Source organism: Equus asinus, chromosome 2 (assembly GCF_041296235.1).
Source record: "Equus asinus isolate D_3611 breed Donkey chromosome 2, EquAss-T2T_v2, whole genome shotgun sequence".
NCBI lineage: Eukaryota > Metazoa > Chordata > Mammalia > Perissodactyla > Equidae > Equus > Equus asinus.
In genome coordinates, this window is record NC_091791.1 from 95,087,682 (window position 1) to 95,113,731 (window position 26,050).

The 26,050-nt window shown below is 46.5% G+C and overlaps 1 protein-coding gene across 1 annotated transcript in view; it reads right to left on the minus strand.

Moving 5' to 3' along the window:
• The window catches only part of SH2D4B (SH2 domain containing 4B), a 71,024-nt gene extending 46,118 nt beyond the window's left edge, over positions 1 to 24,906 (minus strand). Inside the window, exons 1-4 of the mRNA XM_070493939.1 lie at positions 24,888 to 24,906; positions 24,457 to 24,616; positions 22,288 to 22,438; positions 9,508 to 9,655 (exon numbers count right to left, since the gene is read on the minus strand). Coding sequence (XP_070350040.1) covers positions 9,508 to 9,655; positions 22,288 to 22,438; positions 24,457 to 24,557 — 400 coding nt within the window. The 5' untranslated portion in view covers positions 24,558 to 24,616; positions 24,888 to 24,906. The remainder of the gene's footprint in view (positions 1 to 9,507; positions 9,656 to 22,287; positions 22,439 to 24,456; positions 24,617 to 24,887) is intronic.
• Positions 24,907 to 26,050: the final 1,144 nt, after the last annotated feature.

Here is a 26,050-nt window from a genome sequence, read left to right on the forward strand (position 1 = left end):
GGGTGTGGACCTACACACTGCTCATTAAGCCATGCTGTGGCAGCATCCCACATAGAAGAACTAGAAGGACTTACAACTAGGATATACAACTATGTACTGGGGTTTTGGGAAGAAAAAAAAGAGGAAAATTGGCAACAGATGTTAGCTCAGGGCCAATCTTCCTCACCAAAAAAAATCTTTAAAAACAAAAAAGGAAATGTTACAGTCTAAGAGAGATTGGAATGATATATTCAAAATACTGAAAGACCAAAACTTTGAGCCACAAACACTCTATCCAACAAAACTATCCTTCAGATATGATGGAGAAATACAAGCTTTCCCAGATAAACAAAAGTTGAGGGAGTTCATCGCCACTAGACTTCCCTTACAAGAAATGATGAAGGAAGCCCTCCAACCTTAAAGAAAAAGGCAAAGATTTACAAAACTTTGAGCAAGGATATAAATAGTCAGACAAAATCAGAAAGTTCCAGTTCTCTATCAAAACAAGTTAGCAAATGCTTAATTATAAAATAAAAGTTACACCTGGCCCCATGTCTGAGTGATTAAGTTTAAGTGCTCCGCTTTGTCAGCCCAGTGTTTCGCTGGTTCAGATCCTGGGCCTGGACATAGCACTGTCATCAAGCCATGCTGAGGCAGCATCCCACATGCCACAACCAGAAGGACCCACAACTAGAATATACAACTATGTACTGGGGGGCTTTGGGGAGAATAAGAAGAAGAAAAAAAGAAGATTGGCAACAGATGTTAGCTCAGGTGCCAAACTTTAAATTAAAACAAAAGATAAAGGGAAAGAAAGCATCAAAAATAACTCCATTTAGTCACAAACTCACAACACAAAACAGAAGATTTTGTTGACAACAATAACTCAGAAGGGGAAGAGGAAAAGGATGGAACCTGCTTAGGCTAATGGAGATAAAAGGCTGTCAAAAAATGGACTATCTCATCTATGAGATCTTTTATACAAACCTCATGGTAAATACTAAACAAAAAATCAGAGCAGAGCCACAATTAATAAATAATGAGAAAACTATCACAGAAAACCACCAAACTGAGAGGGCAGTCAGAAATACAAGGGAAGAGAAACAATGGAAATATAGAACAACTGGAAAACAAGAAATAAAATGGCAGTATTAAGCCCTCATATATTGATAACCACTCTAAATGCAAATGGATTGAATTCTCCAATCAAAAGATACAGAGTAGCAGGATGGATTATAAAACAAGACCAACAATATGCTGCCTCTAGGAAACACATCTCAGCTCTAGAGACAAACACAGGCTCAGAGTAAAGGGATGGAAGATGATACTCCAAGCAAAAGAAAGCAGGTGTAGCCATGCTTATGTCAGACAAACTGGACTTCAATATAAAAAAAGACAGTGAGAGACAAAGAGGGTCAGTATATAATGATAAAAAGGACACTCCACCAAGAGGACATAATACTTATAAATACAGATGCACCTAACATGGGAGCAGCAAAGTATAAAAAGCAACTGCTAACAGTTCTAAAGGGAGAAATTAGCCACAACAGAATAATAGTAGGGGACCTCAACACCCCACTTATATCAATGGATAGATCATCCAGACAGAAAGTCAACAAGGAAACAGTGGATTTAAACAAAACACTAGATCAGATGGACTTAATCGATATATATAGAACATTACATCCAAAAGAGCAGAATACACATTCTTCTCAAGTGCACATGGAATATTATCAAGACAAGATAAACAATATATTGGGAAACAAGGCAAGCCTCAATACACTTAAGAAGATGGAAATCATATCACATATCTTCTCCAACCACAACGCTATGAAACTAGAAATCAACTACAAGAACAAATCTGGGAAAGTCACAAATTTGTTGAGACTAAGCAACATGCTACTGGACAACCATTGGATCAATGAAGAAATCAAAGTAGAAATCACGAAATACCTAGAGACAAGTGAAAACGAAAATACAGCATACCAACTTTTATGGCATGCAGCAAAAGTGGTCCTTAGAGGGAAATTCATAGCAACACCAGCCATCCTCAACAAGAAAAATCTCAAATAAGTAATCTTCAACTACACATAACAAAAGTAGAAAAAGAAGAACAAATAAAGCCCAAAGTCAACAGAAGGAGGGAAATAAGAAAAACACGAGCAAAAATAAATGAAATTGAAACCAAAATCACAGTAGAAAAGATCAACGAAGATAAGAGCCGGTTCTTTGAGTAGATAAACAAAATTGACAAACCACCAGCCAGACTCACAAAGAAAAAAGAAAGAAGGCTCAAATAAATAAAATTAGAAACAAAAGAGGAGAAATTACAATGGATGCTATAGAAAGACAAAGGATTATAAGAGAATACTATGAAAAACCATATATCAACAAATTGGACAACCTAGAAGAAATAGATAAATTCCTAGACTCTTACAACTTCCCAAAACTGAATCAAGAAGAACTAGAGAATCTGAATAGGCCAATCACAAGTAAAGAGATTGAAACAGTAATCAAAAACCTCCCAAAAAATAAAAGTCCAGGACCAGATGGCTTCTCTGGAGAATTCTACCAAACATTCAAAGAAGATTTAGTACCTATCCTTCTCAAACTATTCCAAAAAATTGAAGGTGACAGAACACTTCCTAACACATTTTATGAGACCAACAGTATCCTGCTACCAAAACCAGATAATGACAACACAAAGAAGGAAAATTACAGGCCAATATCGCCATGATCATAGATGCAAAAATCCTCAACAAAATATTGGCAAACCGAATACAGCAATACATTAAAAGGATCATGCACCATGATAAAGTGGGATTCATACCAGGGACACAGGGAGGGTTCAACATCCACAAATCAATCAATGTGATACACCACATCAACAAAATGAGGAATAAAAACCACATGATCATCCCAATAGATGCAGAGAAACATTTGACAAGATCTAACACCCACTTACGATAAAATGGGGATAGAGGGAAAGTACCTCAACATAACAAAGGCCATATATGAGAAACCCACAGCCAACATGAGAAAACAATGAGGAAAAACTGAAAGCCATCCCACTGAGAACAGGAACAAGACAAGGATGCCCACTCTCAGCACTCTTATTCGACTGGAGGGTTTGGCCAGAGAAATTAGGCAGGAAAAGAAAGAAAAGGAGTCCAAATTGGAAAAGAAGAAGGAAAACTCTGACAGTTTGCAGCCGACATGGTTCTATGCATAGAAAACCCTAAAGAATCCATCAGAGTAACTATTAGAAATAATCAACAAATACAGCAAAGGTGGAGGGTACAAAATCAACTTACAAAAATCAGTTGCATTTCTATATTCTAATAATGACTAGCAGAAAGAGGACGCAAGAATGCAATCCAATTTACAATCACAAAAAAAGAATCAACTGTCTGGGAATAAATTTAACAAAGAAGCTGTAGGACCTACACAATGAAAACTCTAAGACATTATTGAAAGAAATCACTGGTGATATAAAGAAATGGAAAGATATTCCATGCACATGGATTGGAAGAATAAACACAGTTTAAATGTCCATTCTACCTAAAGCAATACAGATTCAACACTATCCTAATCAGAATCCCAATGACATTCTTCATAGAAATAGAACAAAGAATCTTAAAATTCATGTGGGGCAACAAAAGACCCCGAATTGCTAAACCAATCCTGAGAAAGAAGAACACAGCTGGAGGCATTACAATCCCTGACTTCGAAATATACTACAAACCTTTATTAATCAAAACAGCATGGAACTGTTACAAAAATAGTCACACAGTTCAATGGAACAGAACTGAAAGCCTAGAAATAAAACCACACATCTATGGACAGCTAATCTTCGACAAACGAGCCAAGAACATACAATGGAGAAAAGAAAGTCTCTTCAATAAATGATGCTGGGAAAACTGGACAGCCACATGCAAAAGAAGGAAAGTAGACCATTGTCTTATACCATGCACAAAAATTAACTCAAAATGGATTAAAGACTTGAAGGTAAGACCTGAAACCATACAACTTCTGGAAGAAAATATAGGCAGCACACTCTTTGACATCAGTCTTAGAAGGGTCTTTTTGAATACCACGTCTACTTGGACAAGGGAAACAGAAGAAAAAATAAACAAATAGGACTAAATCAGACTAAAAATCTTCTGTGAAGGCAAAGAAAACCAGGAACAAAACAATAAAACAACCTACCAACCAGGAGAAAATATTTGCAAACTGTATATCTGACAAGGGACTAATCTCCAAAATATATAAAGAACTCACACACTCAACAACAACAAAGCAAACAACCCTATCAAAAACTGGGCAGAAGTGGGGCCAGCCCGGTGGTGTAGTAGTTAAGTTTGCACACTCTGCTTGGGTGGCCTGGGGTTCGCAGTTTCAGACCCCGGGCACAGACCTACACATCACTCATCAAGTCGTGCTGTGGCAGCATCCCACGTACAAAATGGAGGAAGATTGGCAGAGATGTTAGCTCAGGACCAATCTTCCTCAAGCAAAAAGAAGAAAAAAATGGGGAAAGGATATTAACAGACATTTTTCCAAAGAAGATATACAGACGGCCGATAGGCACATGAAAAGATGTTCAACATCACTAATCATCAGGGACATGTAAATCAAAACTCCACTTAGATATCATCTTACACCCATTAGAATGGCTATAATCACTAAGACTAAAAATGGCAAATGTTGGAGAGGATGTGGAGAAAAGGGATCCCTCAAACACTGCTGGTGGGAATGCAAAATGGTGTAGTGACTACGGAAAACAGTATGGAGATTTTTCAAAAAACTAAAAATAGAAATACCATATGACCCAGCTATCCCACTACTGGGCATTTATCCAAAGAACTTGAAAGCAACAATTCAAAGAGACTTATGCACCCCTATGTTCATTGCAGCATTATTCACAATAGCCAAGACATGGATGTAAACCAACTTCCCATCAACTGATGAATGGATAAAGATGTAACATATATATATACAATGGAATACTACTCAGCCATAAAAAAGACAAAATCACCCCATTTGCAACAACATGGATGGACCTTGAGGGTATTACGTTAAGTGAAATAAGACACACAGAGAAAGACAAGCACCGTATGATTTCACTCATATGTGGAAGATAAACAAACACATGGACAAAGAGAACACTTTAGTGGTTACCAGGGGGGAAGGGGGTTGGGGGGGTGGGCATAAGGGGTAAAGGGGCCCATTTATATGGTCACTGACAAATAGTAAGGTACACCTGAAATTTCACAATGTTATAAACTATGATGACCCCAATAAAATTTATTTTTAAAAACTACAATGAGATATCACCTCACACCTGTCAGAATGGCTATAATCACCAAATCAAAAAATAACAAATGTTAGAGAGGGTGTGGAAAGAAGGGAACCCTCATCCACGGCTGGTGGGAGTGCAAACTGGTGCAACCACTATGGAAATCAGTATGGAGATTCCTCAAAAAGTTGAAAATAGAAATAGCACATGACCCAGCTATCCCACTACTGGGCATTTATCCAAAGAACTTGAAATCAACTATTCAAAGAGATTTCTGCATCCCTATGTTCATGGCAGCATTATTCACAATAGCCAAGCCATGGATGCAACCCATGTGCCCTTCTACAGATGAATGGATAAAGAAGATGTGGTATATACACAATGGAATACTACTGAGTCATTAAAAAGACAAAATCATCCCATTTGCAACAACATGGATGGACCTTGAGGGTAAGATGTTAAGTAAAATAAGCCAGACAGAGAAAGATCAATACTGCATGATTTCACTCACATGTGGAAGATAAACAAACACATAGATAAGGATAACAGATTAGTGGTTACCAGAGGGGAAAGGGGCTAGGGGTGGACGAAATGGGTAAAGGGGCACATATATATGGTGATGGACAAAAATGAGACTATTAGTGGTGAGCACAATGCAGTCTATACACAAACTAACAAACAATAATGTGCACCTGAAATTACACAGTGTTATAAACCATTATGACCTCAATAAGATAATTGAAAAAAAAAAAATAAATTTCTGGTTGCTCTGCCTGTGTAATAGATCCTGATTCTGAACAGTTCTCTCCACCCCCACTGCTAACCTTCTTGCCCAACCATCCTCTCTCGCCTGGATTATGCAACATCCTCCTAACTGTCTGCTCGCTTTCCCCCTTGCCCCACACAGCAGGCAAGTGCCCCTTGAAAATATAACTCAGATCAGGACACTCCGGGCTCTGCAGCTTGCTGTCACACTTGGAATAAGACTCGAAGTCCTGACATACCCCTGGCTGCTCCTCTGACTCACTTCCTACCTCCTTCTCAACCACACTCCGCTCCAGCCACACTGGCCTCCTCGCTCGTCCTCTAACACACCCCAGTCCCTGCACGTTACATTTCTTTTTTTTCACTTTGACTTTGTTTATTTTTCAACTTAAAAATATGTCCCCTCAAATAAAACAACCACAACAATAAAACCAAACACATCGTCCCTACCCACAGTCTGGAACTTTTCCTGTAACTTTTTTTCCCAGCCTTATTGAGATATAACTGACATATAACACTGTGTAAATTTAAGATGTACAATGCAATGATTTGCTATATGTATATATTGTGAAATTATTAACGCAATAAAGTTAGTTAACAATTCATCACCTAAAAAAAAAAAGAGCAATACTCCCCAAATTAATCTATAGAATCAATGCAATGACTATCAAAATCCAAGCTGGCTTTATTGCAGACATCGACAAGGTAATCCTAAAATTCATATGGAAATGCCAGGGACCCAGAACAGCCAAAACAACCCAGGAAAAGAAGAGCAACCTCGGAGGTCTCATACTACCCAATTTCAAAACTTGCCACAAGGCTACAGTAATCAAGATTGTGTGGTACTGGCATAAGAATAGGTATAGAGATCAATGAACTAGAACAAGAGTCCACAAACGAACACATCTTGGGTCAACTGATTTTCAACTCAGGGTACCAAGGCCATCCAAAGAATGTTTTCAATAAAATGGCGCTCGGACAACTGGTAGCCACATGCAAGTGAATTAAGTGGGAACCCTCCTCCCACAAACCTTAACTCAAAGTGCATTGGACACCTAAGTGTAAGAGCTGAAACTATAAAACTCTTACAAGCAACATGGGTGTAAATCTTGTGACCTTGGGGTAGGCAGTGGTTTCTTAGCCACAGCACAAAGCACAAGCAAAGAGAGAAAAAATAGATAAATTCGACTTCATCGAAATGGAAAATTTGTGCTTCAAAGGACACTACCAAGAAACTGAAAAGACAACCCACAGAATGGGAGAAAATATTTGCAAATCATATATCTATAACGAATGCCATCCAGAATGTATAAAGAACTCCTTCAGGTCCACGAAAGACATAATTTTCAAAACTGAGCAGGGAACTTGAATGCATAATTCTCCAAAGAAGTTATACAAATGGCCAAATCACACATAAAAGCATGCTCAATACCATTAGTCATTAAGGAAATTCAAATCAGAACCATGAGTTATCACTTCACATCTGCTGGGGTGGCGAGACTCAAAACAAGCGCTGACAGGGATGTGGAGAAACGGGAGCCCTCACCCACTGCTGTGGGAACGTAAAATGATGCCGCTGCTCTGCAAAATGGTACGGGCAGTTCCTCAACACAGCAAACATAAAGTTCCCATGACCCAGAAATGCTACTCCTAGATACATACCCAAGAGAACTGAAAACACATGTTCCCACAAAAACATACATGAAGGTTCAGAGCAACATTATCCATAACAGCCAAAAAGTGGAAACAACCCAAACGTCCATCAACTGACGAATGGATAAACAAAAACGTGGAATATGCACACATTAAAATTTTATTCAGCCATAAAAAGGAATGAAGTCATGACACAGGCTGCAGCGTGGATGGACCTTGAAAACATGATGCTCAGTGCAAGAAGCCAGACACAAAGGGCCACATACTGTTTGATTCTATTTATATGAAATGTCCATAACGGACAAATCCAGAGAGACAGAAATTAGATTTGCCCTTTCCAGGGGTGCGGTGGGGGGAGGAGTAACTGCCGATGGGCACCAAGCTCCTTTTCATGCAGAGGAAAATGTTCTGGAATTGTCTAGTGGTGATGGTTGCACAACTTTGTGAGTACACCAGAAACCACTGAACTGTACACTTTAAAAGGATGAATTTTATGGTATGTGAATTATATCTTAGTTTCTTTTAAAGTCTGTTTAAGGAAGCTGGCATGTGGTTAAGAAGTGCTGAGGACAGGGGACTGGCCAGGAGGAGGCACCTCGCCCCTCTGCTCTCCCCGCTGTGGCCCTAGGTCCAGTCGTCCCTAACGTGCACCATGGCAACAGCCTCCTCTCGCTCACACCCAAACCCAGCCTGAATCATGCTCTCACCTTCAGAGATTCCCACTGTCCACTCATGTTAATCACACCTTTCTATTTTCTGTATTTTTTGACGTTTTCACATCTGGGGCCTTGGTGACCCTAAAGAGGGCTGGCCGATCCCTAAAGACAGTACAGGACTCACCTGCAAGCGAGCCCGTCACACACAAACCACCCAGTCCAAACCCCATATCCCAGCCACCTCCTTTGTGGAGCCCTCACACTCGGGGTCGCTGGCCACCTGCCTCATCACCCGAGGGCCAGGATCAGACAGCCAGAGCAGCCGTCTACCCCGGAGCCTGCTGAAGTCACTCACACCAGCCCGTCCTAACCTGCTCTCCCCTCCTCGCCTTCCCCTTCCCAAAGAAACCACGATAAAGGCTCCTGCCCACATCTCACGCTGGCTCCCTGCTCCTGACCGACCCTGGTGCTTCCCTGTGGGGCCCTGTGTGGCGTGCCCTGCCTCCTGCTTCTGGGACCCTGCGAGGAAAACCCTCTTCCTGAGCCACAGTCGTTTCTGTGTCTGCATGTCTTACCATCCTGATGAAAGCAAATCCCGGGGATGTATTCAAACACCACCCTCCAACCCCATCCCACCTAACTTCCCACCCAACTTCCCACCACCCAGGACACTCTCCGAGCTTTACGGCTGCCCACCCCTCTCCAGCTTCCTAAGCACAGCACACGCTCTGTGGCCGTGACTTACACACGTCGAGTGCTCCCTCCAGAGCATCCTCTCCAGCCTCTCGGTCTCAGTGGCTCCCGGGCCACCCTCAAGCCTCATGTGACAGCACCTCATCTGGAACCCCCCACAACAGGCACTGTGCTCCATCGGTAGGTGGTTCACTCTCCCTCACAGCCCTTAGCCTGTGTGTCCATCTCCTGCCCGGCCTCATCTCTAGATCCCCAGGGCTTAGCGCAGAGCCAGGAAATTACCGGTTACTCAGTGGGGTTTTGTTTTTGGTGTTAGGAATATGCCCTACAGCCTTTACCCTCTGACTCCTCAGCAGGACCACGCACGTGGCTGGCCCCGGGCTGAGTGAGTGAGCTGGAACGAAGACTCAGCAACTCAGTGAGTTGGGGGAGCAGGGGGCAGGCAGGCCGGGCTGTACTCACGCTGCTCCTCCCACACGCGCTCCTCACTCTCGCTGGCCGGGCTCTGCAGCTGCGCCCGCTTCAGGCTCCAGTAGAGCTCCTTTGCCCTCTGCTCCTCCTGGAGGCGAATCTGCTCTTCTCCTCGCTTCCTCTCCTCTTCCTCTTTCCTCTAAAACATCACAGGGACAGAATGGGGTCAGGCGACAGCCACACTGTGAGTCTGCGGCGGGCAGGGCTGAGCCATCTCCCGTGGGGTCGGCCCCTGCGGCCGCTCCTGTCCAGGCCTCTACGCACATGAAATGCAGGTGGTTGCAGCTCGTCAAGGCTTTGGCAAGGACCAAATGGGTGAAATGCCTGGAACAGTTTGTAAACTGTGCAGCCTTCTGCAAGGATAAGAGGACTCCGGGCCATCTGTGACCACCCTTCCATTCTGGGGGACAACGGAGGGGAGGTACGGGGAGGGTACCCAGTCTTTCTGGAGGCCAATCAAGCAGGATATGGTCATGGCCTGACCTTACGTCCAGATAAGGTACTTCAAAGAGAAAGTAGGTTTGGGTGCCCCAAATCTCCAATTTTTGTCCCATTTTTAAGCTCCCAAAAGATCAAGTGTGTGTGTGTGTGTGTGTGTGTGTGTGTGTGTGTGTTTTATTCTAACTTTGTTCACATCAAAGTAACATGCACCTGTCAATCACACATCAGATACGCACAGGCTTGTTAGAAAAAACAGCAATTCCCCAAACCACTGCTCCCCACCCTACCCCACCCCGCCCAGGGCCGAGCCCACCATTGTCAGCTAAGGCAGCCCTTCTTTCATGTGGTTACCTCTGTGTCTCAGTAACGCTGCTGATTCTTGACATCGAGTCTAGACATTGACCGCCTTTCTTTTTTGGTCCATAAGTATTTAACCCTTAGATGTCCCACACAGGTACACATCACACTTCTCCTCTCCTTGTCCTCACAATAAATTTATATCATGATTTGTGGCTAAATCAGTACTTACATAAATACAGTTCACTGCTAAGCCAACTAGGGCGCTAATTCCACCAATTCTAAGGAGCACATTTTTTAACTTTCTAACACAACCTCTGAAACATGGACGGGTCCCACAACTTACAAGTTGCCTTTTTAATAGGCAACAGCTTTTTCTTTCTTCTTAAAAGAATGATAAGTTTTACAGTTGAGGGTGTCTTACATTCAGTAAAAGTTGGCTGGATGATGGCTTTTCCTTTCAAATAATTTTTTTTCCTGAGTTACTTATTGTTTTATCTTGAAGTTGAGTATTGAATTTTCCCAAACTGCTCTAAGATCTGTAGCAAATCTTTCTCTGTGTTTAACCAAGTGCTTTTTATTATAAGAAATAACACAGAAATTACCTTTTTCCACAGGACATCCCCACCCCCAGGTGCCGTCTTTCCTCCTTCTCCAGTCTCAGCTGGTTGCTATCCAGGCCTCCCGTCCCTCCACCCGCCCAGAACTCACATCTCAGCTTCCCCGAGCTGAAGCCCCAGTTTCTTCCACGTTTTCTTTCTCGGCCGTGTCCTCATTCTGCAGAGACACGCCTTACAGTGCTTTTCAGGGAAAGACGCACAGAGAGTCACTTCCCGAGTCTTGGCTGAAGACATCTACACGCCACCCTCAGATGTAACTGCTGATTGAGCTGAGCATAACATTTGATTCAAAATCATTTTCCTGCCCAATACGGAAGACCTTACCTCCCCGTCTTCTGGCATCCGCTGCTGCCCCTGGGATCCTCCTTCTTCTGGAGGAGGTTAATTTCTCTCTTTGTCACTGATTTCATGAACTTTTTACGCGCCGCACCTTGGTGTAGATTTCCTCTCACTGACTGTCCTCAGCCCTGGGTGCTTTCAATCCAGAGTCTCGACCTCTCCAGCCCAACACATCCATGCTTAGGATTCCTCTGACCATCCCTCTCCTCTCCGTTCTCCTTCTCTTTCTTGAACTCCCGTTTGTCAACTGCGGGACTTCCTGAGCAGATCCTGCAAGTGCCCTAGCTTCTCTCTCATTTTCTGTCTCTTGTCTTTTTTGCTCTGCTTCCTGGTTGATTCCACTGACTTTATCTTCCAAACCTTCTGCTGACTTTTTCATTTCGGCTGCTGCCTGTGCCGTTCCCAGGCCCTGGTTCCCGTTCTGTGGGTGTCCCTTTTCGCTTCATTGCACGCTCCACTCGTTTCACGGGTGCGATAGCTCATCGCTGAGGAGCTCCGAGCTCTTTCTCCCCCACATTCTGATTTAGGTCTATTTCCTCCATTTTTTTTGCTTTTTGTTTTCTTTAAAGTTTGCTTTATCTGGTGCCTGTGGTTCGTGTTGAGGCTCTCCTCAGACGGCTGATGTTCCCTGACTGTTCACATGCAGGAGAGAAGAAGGAAGGATCTGGACGGACACTCGGCGTGTGTGGACAGGGCGTCCTCGAGAGCCAGCCTTCACTCTGGGATGACTGCATCAGCCATTTCACGGGGGAGCCCTCAAGTGTAAGGCTCTACGGGTCCTTTCTCTGAGACGATTCCATGTCTTCTCTGTCCTACCTGGGTGTTGTCTGACCCCCAGCGTTCCAGAGGTCAATGGGGGAGGCAGGACGGCCCTTACACCCAAGCAAGCAGGGCCCCACACTTCATGGGAACCCCACGCTTTGAATGCCTTCTTTGTGAATTTCCCCCTCAGGTCCCCCCAGGACAGGCTGGGGCAGAAGTGCAGTGCATCTGAGGTGTCCCAAGCCCACAGCAGGTCCCCGAGGAGCCCTCGTCCCTGTTTCTCCCCTCCAGGGGCTCTCTGACCCTCTCCTCCAGGTGAGCGGTTGATCACATGCCCCAAGGAGTCCCAGGATTCGTACTTCTGGAGTCATCCTGGGGCCTGGTGGCCACACCACGGTTCCAGGAAGGTGGCCTGGCCAGAAGATGGATCCTTATGGCCAGCACAGAATTTGATCACAAGATCACATGAGATCAAGTCACCAGAATAGACCTAACTGGCTGATTTTATGTGGCTCAAATTGTTAATATAGACAAAGACCCCACAAAAATGTTTTTATCAGCCCCATACCCGCTAGGGGCAACCCTGGCTGTAGGTCCCACTGTTCAGGGTTCAGACCTTTGCTCAGTCCTCCTGTTTCCCACCTGCCCCTCACCTGCTCGGTCCCTTCCAGCTCCCCATCTCCTTCTGGTCAGCGGGGGGACACAGCAGCCTGGCAGAAACAGGCGAAAACGGGGACACGAGGGTCCAGCCAGCCACACATTGACTGGTCGCCAGTCCCACATTCTCAGCCCCACCCCTCACTGTCTCTCGTGCCTGCAGGCCCTGGCCTGTGGGGGTTCTGGGCTGGGCCCCCTTCTGACAGTCACCCCACTGAGCCCCCAGCACTGTCTCTCTCCTGCAGCTCCCAGACTTGTGTGGACATCTTCTCAGCCATTCTCTCCTCTCATCTCTCTCCTGGTGTTTTATAACTTTTCCCATCCTTTGCTTCTATTTTAATGGATCAACAAGAAAAAAAGGCAGACAACTGTGAGTTTTTCATCCCTTGTTTTAAAAGACACAAGGTTTTGTTGCCTCTGAAATGGCATAGATTGAGGACTTTTCTCCACCTCAACGATCAATTTTTTAATTCTAAAAAGTAGACAAAATTCCAACTTCCTAATGATCCACTCTCTAAGAGTTGGGAATTAAGGACTGAAGAAGGAAAGTGGCTTCATCTAGTCATTCACCAAATACTTCTTCAGACTCTAGGAGGCTCAGCCTGTTCTAGGCTTGGGGATACAGCACAGAGCAAGGCAGACACCGTCCCCATCTCTTGGAGCTCGCCTTCCAATGGGCAAAAAACACTCAACAAATAAAAATCAAGAAGTATCAGAAAATAATAAACAGTGTGCAAAGAATTAAGACAGGGTAAGTGGTAGAGAGAATCTCGGAGGCTCCTTGAGTCCTCATGACCAGAAGTCCTCTCTGAAGGGGTGATGTACGATCTGAGACCCAAACAATAAGAAGGAGGCTGATAAGTGAGCATCAGAGAGAAGAAATTTCCAGGCGGAAGGAGCCACAATGCAATGTCCCCAGCATTGTGACTGGGTTGGGTGTGTTTGAGAACAGAATTATCCACTGTGGCCAGAGGGAAAAAAAAAATCAAAATTCTATTTTTGATGAGTTTGAGATGCCGTCCAACATCCGAGAGGCCGTTAGCAGTGGGGCGCGTGAGCCTGGGGCTTACAGCCGAGGTGAGGCTGAAGATCTTGACCGAGAGATCGTCTGAGTTGGGAGGATGTTTCTCAGCCGTGGGACTTAATGCTGTCACTGAGAGAAAGAATGTAGATCAAGAGGAAACAACCACAGGGCCTTGGGACACACCACCATTTAAAGGTTGAGAGAAAGAGTTGGAAGTAGAAAAAGAGACTGAGAAGGAGGCCAAGGGGTGAGAGGAAAACCCAGAAGGGGCAATGTGCATTGGGGAAGCCAAGAGAAGGAAGCATTTCAAGTGAAAGGGAGTGGTCAGCTGAGCTGCAGGTGGCTGAGGCATCGCAAAAGATAAGGACAGAGAAGCCACGAGGCATGATGGGAGATCTTGTCACCAGCAGCCCTGGGGGAGTGGAGGGTCCAGGCTACACGGGGAGGAGGTGGAAGTGACTGCAGACAACCCTTCCAGGGAGCAGCAGCTGGAGGGGAAGGTGGGGTTAAGAGGGAAATGGGGAGGGTGAGTGAGTTTTAAGATGGGAAATACTAGAACAGAGAGTTAGTGATGGATGCAAAATTGGAACCGAAGTCTGTCTGACTGTAAAGCAGAATAAGTCGAGTTTCACTTCAAAGTTGGATCTTACTTTCATCGGTCACTAGCGTCTCAGCAGCACAAAAAAGTCACTTCTCCCACTGGCACAGCACTTCACAGTTTACACTGTAGGTTTCCCATTCCTCCTCCAGGCCTCCCTAATCTGACTGTGGTCACCACATCGCTCGGCACACAGGGCACCAACCAAGACAGCTGCCACCCAGGTGCTTCGGACCTACCCCCCGCCCACGGGAGCCTTCCAGGCGTGAGAAGGTATCAATAAAGATACAGACAAGGCTGCCAGAGCCACAGGGCTCCATCCCCTGCTCCTGCTCCTGGTGCCGATAAGGAGTGTACTAGCTTGCTCAGGCTGCCATGACAAAGCACCACAGACCAGGGCACTTCAACAGCAGACATGTGTTGTCCCACACTCTAGAACCCAGAAGTCTAAGCTCAAGGAGTCGGCAGGGTTGGTCTCCTCTGAGGCCTCTCTCCTTGGCTTGTAAACGGCCATCTTCTCCCTGTGTCTTCACGTGGTCTTTCCTCCATGTTCACACATGTCTGTGTCCAGATTTCCTCTAACTATAAGGACACCTGCCATATTGAATTAGGGCCCACCCTAAACACCTCATTTTAACTTAATTTCCTCTTTAAAAGCCTTATCTCCAAACACAGTTACATCCTGAGATGCTAGGGGTTAGGATTTCGACACACGTATTGTAGGGGGACACAATTCAGCTCATAACAAGGAGACTGCAACCCCAGACAAGGGTCATGACAGGCGTACAGGGGACAAGGGGCATCTGACGGCCCGCCTCAAAGAACCATGCGGTGTTCCTACTCCAACCAGCTGTGGGTGCAGGAAGCAGCAAATGGAATGGCAGCGCCCACCCCCCCACCCCCCGAACCTCTAGCAACCACCACTCTCTCTTCTCTACAACTGTTTCCATTCCACATATAAGTGGCATCACGCAGTGCTTGTCTTTCTGTGTCTGGCTTATTTCACTGTAGCATAAGGTCCTCCAGGTTCATCCATGCTGGCCCAAATGGCAGGATTTGGCCTTCCTTTTTAAGACTGAATTATATTCCACTGTATATATATATACACTGCATTTTCTTTATCCATTTATCTGCTGATACACACTTAGCTCGTGTTTGGTGAGAAGGCGTGAAGTTTCAGTTATGCGAGATGAATAAACTCTGGAGATCTAACGTACAGCGCGATGACTGTAGTTAATACTGTATCGGATACTTGAAATTTGCTAAGGGTAAATCATCAGCGTTCACACCACAAAAAAGAGGTAATTAGGTAAAGCAATGGATATGTTAATTAGCTTGATTGTGGTGATCATTTCATGACGGGTACATGTATCAAAATATCACATGGTGCACCTTAGATACGATTTTTATTTGTCAATCACATCTCAATGAAGTGGGGAAAAAAATTACCACCCCCAAATAAATAAATAAATGGCAGCCCCTCTGCTCACTAGATCCTCTTCGTCTGAGAGAGTGGAGGACAATGCCCAGGGAGCCTGATGTTTCCTCCGTCGCAAAGGAAAATAACCGGCCACTTCCTGTGACAAAGGAAGCTCTCCACAGGGATGGGGACGACAAAAGAAAGCATTTTGTGACTGCAAATAAAGAGTATTGGATCTTTCTCTCTGCGGTTTTGCTAAAATGCTCCACCCTTGGCGGAAACTCATTGTCGTTGCTACTACCCGCATCCTTTGGCCCGTCTGTGATCATTGAAGAAAAGTCCACTTTTCTTGTGTTTGGCACCCAAGAGCCAGCACAGCCAAAAGGCAGACACTCCCTTCCCCCTCTGGGATCGACTGCCTTTTTCCGACAAGCCCAGCTCTGAGCTGTCCTGCTGACTCAGTCTCTTTCTCCTGAAAACCCATCAGTACCAGCACCGGAGGAGTCTCCAAGGCCCGTGGGGTCCACCTCACTCTGAGGGAAAATGTCACTGGGACAGACACTCTTTTCTGGTCGTTACTGTTGTTAGCCTGGCCCCAATAACACCGCTGCCTTTGTGGGATGATGCCCTCCAAAAGGGTCAGGCCCCTGTCTCTCCTTCCTCCATCACCGGTTCCCAGCAAAGGCCCAGCATACAGTAGGTATTCCATAAACGTTGATGGTAGGAGTGGGTGAATTATTGAATGGATGAAGACAAGACAGGGTTTGTGACGACCCATGACAGGAAAAGGGTAAAGGACACCATGTCGTCTTGTTGACGCCAGCCTTGTCCAAGAGACACAGGAAAAGTCTACAATTTTCAAGAGAAAATTGAAAAGTGGAAGGTTTTCCCCCGACTTATAACTTTATTGGGAATAAGGTAACGATAGTTTCTATTGGTGAAGAGGATGTCACTATGAGGCCAAAATGAACTCCAACCTTAAAAGAGAAAAACCTAAAGGAGAGCAGCCTTGAATAGAAAATGGAGAAAAATCAAAGGACACCTTCACTGTGTCAGCTGTGTCTGTGCCTTATGGGGAAACTGGGAGGAGGTCGGAGCAGGAGAGCAAGAAGGAGGGTCCCGGGACCTGAGGCAGAGGGAGACAGCAGGGTCCTTACTGTCCCTGTTCTTTGGTCTTAAGCAGAGGAAGAAGCACCCAAAGCAGGCTTATGAGTAAGGAAAGCAGAAAAAAATACAAGTTTTATCCGGCCTCGTGATGTCCTTTTTGCTAAAGGAAACCTTTAATGTGCATGTGAATTGCCTTCAAACGGCACCAGCCACAACAAAGCCGTTTTTACAAACCAGTTTCCAGCTGTATCTTCTATTTTCAAGTTCCCTCTTTAACCCCACATAAGATTCTGGGATTTCCCCCCCATTTTCTAAAAGGAACTTTGACTGTCATCATTCCTATGACCGGGAGAATCTGCAGAAGCTGCCTACATGCTCACCAGAGGCTGCCCAAAGCCAGCCCAGCCAACCTCCCTCCACCACCAGCCTCCACTCAGGTTCCCTCCTCCACCCCAGCCCCTAGCCCTTCTCCCAGTTCTGGGCAAGGGGAAAAAAAAACCTCTGCACAGCCAGGCCAAGCTCATTCTCTCCTCCAAGACCGCACCTCCTTCCAGCTCTCCACAGCCAGGAGGGTGGTGCCGTCCACTCATCCCTCCGCCTGGGGCTCAGATGCCCCCGCTCTTTGCTTTCCCTCGTCCCAACATCAAATTGATGCTACGCCTTGCTGCCCTGACCACTGCCCTTTCTCTGTGTCCATCCCCGTCTCTCTCTCTCCATAGCCACAGACATCATTTCCCACGGAGACCAGTGAAAAATCTCCTAACTGGCCTCTCCCTCCCCAAACTTCCGCCACTGGACCTGCACCATCACCACCAGTTCTCCTCACGAAACTTGATCCAACCACGTCCCTCTGCATTTGGATCCTCACAGCTCTGCTCTGCCCACAGAGACCAGCCCACCTCCTTCAGGCAGCTTCGCTCCAGGGTCCACAGCCTGCCCCTCCAGGCTTACGTCTGGCTCCACCCATCACATGCTTTTTGCTCTCCCCCAGCAGACCATTCATCAGTCCACTTATCTGCCTTCCGTCTCCTGTCTTTGCTCGCGCCCAGATTCCTGGAGGAACTCCTATGTCCTCCACTGTAGTCCCTATGGCGTGGGTGGGCTGAGGGTCGCTCATGGAGTTATCTTCTCTCCCCAGCACCCGGTAAGCCCTTTTTTTTTTTTTGAGATCGTATTGGCTTATAACATTGTGTAAATTTCCAGTGTACATTATTATAGTTCTGTTTCTGAATAGACTGCATTGTGTTCACCACCAACAGTCTAGTTGTCATCCATCACCATATATATGTGCTCCTTTACCCCTTTTGCCCTCCCCCCACCCCCTTCCCCTCTGGGAACCACTAATCTGTTCTCTTTCTCCGTCTGTTTATCTTCCACATATGACGGAAATCATACAGTGTGTGTCTTTCTCTGTCTGACTTATTTTGCTTATCATACCCTCAAGGTCCATCCATCTTGTCACAAATGGCATGATTTTGTCTTTTTTATGGCTGAGTAGTATTCTACTCTATATAAATACCACTGCTTCTTCATCCACTCATCAGTTCATGGGCACTTGGGTTGCTTCCACATCTTGGCTATTGTGAATAATGCTGCAATGAACATAGGGGTGCATAAGTCTCTTTGAATTGTTGATTTTATGTTCTTTGGATAAATACCCAGTAGTGGGATGGCTGGGTGGTACAGTATTTCTATTTTTAATTTTTTTGAGGAATCTCCATGCTGGTTTCCACAGTAGCCGCACCAGTTCGCATTCTAGTCAGCTTTTTGAGAGCAGGGCGTGTATTGCTACCACCTCCCTCCTCCCCCCAAATAACCTGCATATAGGTTCTCAGGGAAAAAAAGGGTTAAATCAGATGATGCTCTTGGCACATTGCTGCATGCAAGACTCACATTATGTTAGAATCTTGGTGTTAAAAGATGCAATAAAAATCATCTAAGTCAATCTCTAATCTGATGCATAAATCCCTTCGGTGAAGCCGTTTGTTATGTGAGTAAAAACAAACTTCCAGAAAATGTAGTGGCTTGAACAACGGCCGTTATTGGCTTGTGCTTCTGTAGATGATTAATTCCGACAGGGCTTGGCTGGTGGCCCTTCTGCCCCACGTGGTGTCCGCGGAAGTCCGTCACTTGGTCGAGACGCGACGCTGGAAGAACAAGAAGCCCAGTGAGGGCTGTCTGGTGGCCGGTGCTCCTCCACCGGCCCCTTCTCTCTGGCGGGCCGGCCAGTTTCCTCCCAGCACCGCCATCCAGGCCAGCAGGGCTTCCCACGGGGCAGCTTCTGGAAGGGGGCAGTGCAGGAGGGGTGGACGTGGAAGCTGCACGTCTCTTGCAGCCTGTCCTCGAACATCACACACAGTCATTCCACTGCCCTCCACAGATCACAGCTGGACGCAAGGCCGCGGGACTCAGGGGAGGGGAAACTGAGCCCACCTCTCAAAGGGGGCAGTGAAGGACCCACCGGCAGCCCCACTAATCCACCACAGAGAGCTTTTCAGAGACTGTTCCAGCCTGCGCGCCACCGTTCCCTGTGATGAGGAGGAGCTCACTGACAGACGCTCTGACAGACAACATTCCAGCTGCAACCTGGCCTGCAGCTGGAGTCCACGCTCTGAGGCCCCTGCAGACGCTGCCTAACGAGCCTCCGGGCCTGCAGACACGGCTTGCGTCTCTGATACCAAATCAGGATTACTATGGGTTTTAAAGTTTAAACATTCACATTGAGCAAATTAATTTTTAAAACAGAAACAAACACAAAACAACCATAACCTTCTTTGGAAATGATGCCCGAAGCCCGCATTTGGGGTCCTCAGTGACCCTGAAGGCCCGGCCAGATGACCTCACTGAACCCTCCGTGAGCCCCAACACAGAGCACCCCACAGTCGATCACCGAGCTTCTCCACGAGACCACCAGCCAGGAAACCCCCACTGGGAGCTCAGTCCCTCCATCACCTCCCTGCGAACTAAGCCCTAGGACCCGGGTTCCACTGAGCCGCCTTCCCAGCCTCTGCACTCAGCCCACATCGGGAAGAGCGAGGCCAGACATTGGAACAGGGGCCCGCTGTTAGAGACACAGAAAAGGTACTGGCTTTCTTCCCCAGCAGACTTAATCCATCCCGTGCAAAATCTAACAAGATAAACTAAATCTCTCTCCTCCGTGGATGGGGTTTTAGATACTATCATGGAATCATTGTTAATGTCAGCAGGTGTGGTGGTGATTACTGTGGCTGTGCAGGGAGATGTCCGTATTCGTGCGAGATGCGCCTGAAGGACTTAACCAAGAGGCCGCAGAGCAAGGCTCCCTGGACGAAGCTGGCCTCCGTCTGCTATTTAAAATAGAGTCTCATTGGTGCACAGCTGCTTGCATTTGTTTCCATGCTGTCACAGCTGCTTACTCGCTACCAAGGCCCAGCACAGTAATTGTGACGGAGACAGTGGGGCCCACAGAGCCTGAAGCATTTACTGCCCAGCCCTCTACAGAAAACAGTTGGCTAACCTCTGGGTTAGAGTGTAAGATGTCTGCATCCTCCTTTCCAATTGTTTAGCAAAACAGCAGCAACAAAAAAAGTGCACATATATATATGTATGTATATACATATATAGAGAGAGAGAGAGAGGAAGAAAGAGAGAATGCAAATGTGGCAAAATATTAATAATTGGTGCATTTAAGTGGAGAATATATGAGCATTCATTTTATTTTTCTCTCAACTTTTCTGCAAGTTTGAAATTCTTTTTAAACATAATGTTTTGACAGTAAGTATTGCTTCATTTAAAATGCAAGGGAATCTCCTAAAGAATATATAACTTAGAGAAAGTTAAATAAGGAGATCAATAAATAAAATCACTATATATAAGTATATAACTAGCAACTGCAAGAGGTTTTAAAGTAATGAGAACAAATACATTCACAACAGCAACAAAAAATATTAAACCTAAGGTTTAACTAAAAAAGAAATGTGGAGCACTTAAATAAAACAATAAGTTTACGAAAGTCCAAAAGATAGATGCACGTAGGTTTGTATAAGTTATTGTGGATGTTTGTGACTGGGTGACCAGTGCATTTACAGGTGTTGAAAAAACAAACTTTATCAAAGACAAAAAGAAGATTTGCATAACAGGAAGAACATACACATTCCTGAACAAGAAGGTTCATCGACTGAATATCGCAAAAATGTCCAACTTCCACAAAAACAGCTCTATGTGGTGCAATTCCAATGAAAACCACCGTGTGGTTTTTTTGTTGTTGGGGAGAGGAGGATAGCGACAAAATAATTCATATGTGTCTCTATTAGAAGAAAATGGACATTTTAGGAATGAAGAGCAATGAGAGGTTCCTACCTTAACACATGTTAAGATTTATTTTAAAGACAATAATAAGTCAATCTGGCTCAGAAATAATCAGGCAAAGAAGAAAAATCCACGAAGAGATTCATAAGTAAGTGAGAAGTAAGAATGAAGCCAGCAAGTCCAATGAGAGGAGAGGACAGACCTCATAGTAAACAGTGTTGGGACCACCAGTCAACCATCTGGAAGAAAACAGAGTCGGAGCCCGATTATCACACCACAACCCCAAGAGAAGGAAAATTAAGTGCAAAGAAATAAAATCACGAGAGACAGACAAAAAACTGTAGATTCGTATTTCTATAAGCTTGTAGTGGCACAGATCTTTCTAAGCATGAAACAAATAATAAAGATTGACATCGTTGGCTAATAAAAATTTCAATCTTCTGCACACCCAAAAGCACTACAACTAAAATTAGGAAAAAACAACAACACTGAGAAAAACATTTGCAACAGAAATGATCTTAAGGGGCCAATATCCTCACTATCTAATCATTTTGGGGGAAAAAAGGTTTTCAAAACTCAAAAATGGGCAAATGCCATTAATATACAATTGTTGGGATTCAGCATGATGATTATTTTCTTCTTTTTGCTTACATGTATTTTCTGAATTTTCTACCCCCCCAAAAATGTATTTATTCCTGTAGCAAAAAAAAAATCTCAAAATAGAGACCATGTGCATTTTTCATCTCCTTGAAACCTCCAAAAACCTCAAGGTGGGTGTTGTTATTACACTAACATTACAAACAAAAAAGTGAAGGCTCAGAGAAGTTCAGCAAGCTTCCCAAGGTCACACAGCAGTAAGCATAGAGTTGGAACTGCATCCTAGGCTGGTCTGACCACAGACTCAGAACTTCCAGGCCTCCTTTCAGGATGCTTGGTTTGGGAGGCAAAGGCCTGAGTCCTGATCCTGCATCTGTGCCCAACTACAAACAGCCTTGGCAAGTCTCTTCCCCTGTCTGAGCTTCAGTTTCCTTATCTGTACAATGAGAAGTGGATTAGCCCAGATGTCAAATTCCTCCCTGCTCAGACATTGCCGGATTTCTGTTCTCATAAAGCGCTCAGAACCAACCAATGGCCAAAGGCTGGTGCAAACCAGAAATCGGCCCAGTGGCCCGGGAGTCGGAGGATGCGGCCGCACACAGACGCCCCGTAGAAGGCTCACCTTGAACTCTTCGTGAATGCGCTCCTCCTCCAGAACCTTAGCTGCCTTGCGGTCTTCCATCTCCACCTTCCACTTCTCCGCCAGGATCCGGGCTTTCTCATTGGCCAGAGCATCCCGGAACTTCTTGGTGATCTCCGCCTCCTTCTGTCTCCTTCCGAGAGAACCAGCGGTATGAGCTCGCGTGGGAGACCAAAGGACCACAGAACGACAGAACTTCTCATAAAAACTATGAGCCGCCGTTCTTTGTCCATCAGAATGGCAAACGTCTAAGGTCGAAAAACTCAACGTGGGCAAAGGTGGGGAGAAATAGGTGCTCACCTGTGTAGGAAAAAAGACTCAGAAAGCCCATTTCTCACTCAAGTTTACAAAGGTGTGGGTGGGAGGTGTTCATCAGAGGGCTTCAATAACGCAAAAAACTGCCAACAACCTGAAAGTCCATTAACAGGACCAGTAAGCTGGGTTTCTCAAGTAAAGGAAGACCAGGCAGAATCTTAAATGACGTCATGGGTCGATATTAATCAGCTTATCAAGGTGTGGATAAAGCCGATTATGAAGCACGCCTTGCATTCAATGCTCGTTGAGGTCATTTCAGGTGGTGAGTGTGGGTTGTTGCTACAATTTTACAGTTAAAACGCTGTCGTTAAAAATTGGGTGGAAAGTGTTGGAGTCAACTTCACACGGATTTCCAAGTTTGGCAAAAGAATGTTGAAAGTGGTTATGCAAGAAGTCTGACTCCGAATCTCTCTGGGGCTCCGCCGTCCATCTTGCGTGAGAAACAGGGGCAACACGAGGAGGACAAGTGGACAATGAAGTGAACCCAAACTGCTCCCCTGTCCCGGGTCAACCCCAGGAGGGGAAAGCGAGGGCACTGTTGTATTATGTCGTGAAGTGGCACTCCGTCTAGGTGGAAGGGCCTTGTGACGCCCACGGCACAGATGTGAAGACTGAGGCCCCAGGCTAGCTCACCTCTAACAGGTGGACGCGGGATTCGAACCACAAGGTCCTCCTGAGGCAAGACCCAGATGATGCCGGGTCACCGGTCTCAGCCGGGCTCTGACCAGCCAGCGGCCGCTGGGGACCTGCCCCTCCACCCGCCCGTTCTCCTCCGGCCTGGACCCACCAGCGGATCTGGGTAGTTTCCTCTCGCGCATCTTTGCAGGAAGCATTTTTGCCTCATAACTAGTTGCCATAAGGCAACTGGTTGGGAAAAATAAAATCGCGAAAAATAAAAGAAGGACACGAATTAAAGAGGATGTAATGAAATGTGAAAAAACGGACAACAAAATTAAAAAGACTTTATGGCGAAATACAAAATATTTGAGGACATTTAAAACGTTAGTATGCAGATGCACGGTGATGCTGTGCCAACAACTGACTCTGTTTCGTGTGCGGACGGTACCTAACCAAGCGCTTGTCCTGTTCTGTGGGAAACGGGGGTCAACGCTGTGCCCTCGCGAGGCCTAGGCCGCCCCCTCCAACGCAGCATGTTTCAAATAAGAAGCCAACTCTTGGGGCTCATTGTCCTCATCCATCAGCTTGATGAAGCATCAATAACGTGGCCAATGGGAAGAAATGCGAATCCTTTTAAGACCACCACCAGCACGTCCACCCCTCACTGTATGGACTGCTATGAGGCTAAGATTAAAATCCTATAAAAACGGAGTAACTGTGAGGGGCTGGCCCGGTGGTGCAGCGGTTAAGTGCGCACATTCCGCTTTGGCACCCCAGGGGTTGCCGGCCCGGATCCCAGGTGTGGACATGGCAGCGGTTGTCAAGCCACGCTGTGGTAGGCGTCCCACATATAAAGTAGAGGAAGATGGGCACGGATCTTAGCTCAGGGCCAGTCTTCCTCAGCAAAAGAGGAGGATTGGCAGCAGATGTTAGCTCAGGGCTAATCTTCCCCAAAAATATAAAAAACAAAATAAAATAAAATTTTGAAAAATGGAGTAACTGCGAGAAGTTCCTCGATGGAGAAACGAAATGACCAAAGTAGAAACAGCCAACCAGTTATTGAGTCTTTTACATCTAAATTGCCTGACGGCCAATTAGTTACAGGGTGAAAATGCTTGTGGCAAAAATGCTTACAGCCAAGATGCTTGGACCTTACAGAACCCAGGGGAAAAGACCCCGTAGACACAGACGGGCGGCCCCCACCCCCGGCCCACTCACCAGAGCTCCTCGGCCTCCCTCTGCGCCTGCAGCCGCGCCCGCTGAGCCATCAGCTCCTCAGAGATCTCCTCGTAGGGCTTGTCACCGGGGCCGTCGCCCATGATCCAGACCCAGACCTCGCCGTCCGCCCCCAGGAGCCACTGGATGTGCTTGTCGCTCTCTGTATCGGGACAGAAGGAGGAACAAGGGAGAAGAAACAGGCCGCATTCTCATTGGTAAGGACAACCCAGTTGGCTGATGGAGCACACCCGCCTGTCACACCCCCCTCCGAAGGCTGTCATCTATGGAAAGGATCCCAGAGAGACAGCAGCCCCAGCTCCCTCCCTCCGACTCTTTCTGGGCAGCAACACAGCAGCAGAGTCAGCCGCCGCAGCAGGTGTCCAGGCCCGGCGCCTCCAAGATCCGTAGCAGAGATGCTCTCTCCTGCCCACCTCTAGAAACACAACTGGAGACACTGGAGTTGCAAACGAAGCAGCAAGGTCCCTGAGTCTCCCTGACCCACGTCAGCCTGTGACGTGAGCAAGAAATAAACCTGCGTTGCAGGAAGCCACTGAGCTTTCCAGTTTGCCTGTTATAAGAGATCCTGTGAGCCCACGCCTAAAACGGAGGCCTCTCCCCAAAGCGGGGTGCTGTGGAGACAGAAACGGACCCTGCATGTCACTGCCGTGGCAGCTGGGCGGCGAGTGAGGTGGAGCCAGACGAATGGCTGGAGATCCGTGGGACGCAGGAGCAAACATCTGGTAAACTTGTCGGACACTAGCTTAAGAGGCAGCCGCTCCTGCCTTCTGAGCTTGTGGCTCTGAGGGAGGTGGCTGGAAAACAGAAGGCAGGTGGGGTGTGTTGGTTGCCAGCAGCTGTGTCAGGCAAGGTGTTAAGAGAAGAGAGTTCAAGAAAAGAACAGAGGGCTTTGCAAGAAGAAATGAAAGGGGATAGAGAGAATGCAGAAACTTGCAACTTTGTAGGATCAGAAAAACCTCCTGTTTCTAGGGTCCAGGTGCAAGGGATGGGCTATTTAAAGGTTTTGCATGGCAGAGCCCAGCGAGACTTGCAAGGTGGATAGAGTGACCTTGGGCACAGAGCGCCGTGGTGGCCGTGAGAACGTGCTCCACAGACATGGAGCTGCAGGGACATAAGCAACCTGAGCTCTCCAGCTCCCGCCCTCCCGGCATTGCCCAAGGCCACGCTTCCCACAGGTGGCTCCTGCCTTTGCCCAAGCAGGGCAGGCTCCTTCCTGGGAGATGCCGGACTCCTCCCGGCAGGCCTTCCGTGGACGTCATGGCTGCTGGAACCCCTCTGTCCACTTGCTCCCCACCTCATTGCCCCAAGGTCAGAGCTGCGTGGCGGTGTGAGAGCCCTCCCAGACTCCGCCGGCCCTCTGCCCTCTTTCTTTCACAGGGTTTCCTTAGCAAAACTCTAGGGGTCTAATCCCACTCCCGTCTCTGCTCCTCAGAGGAGCCAGGCCGCCACAAACACACAGAGTGCAACCCCTCGCACTCACTTTCAAAGAAGCTGAGGGAGGCGTCATGGGGTAAGGAGGCAACGAGGTGCAGTCAGTCGGTGGAATACATCCAGAAAAGACCCTTAGCCGTGGTTT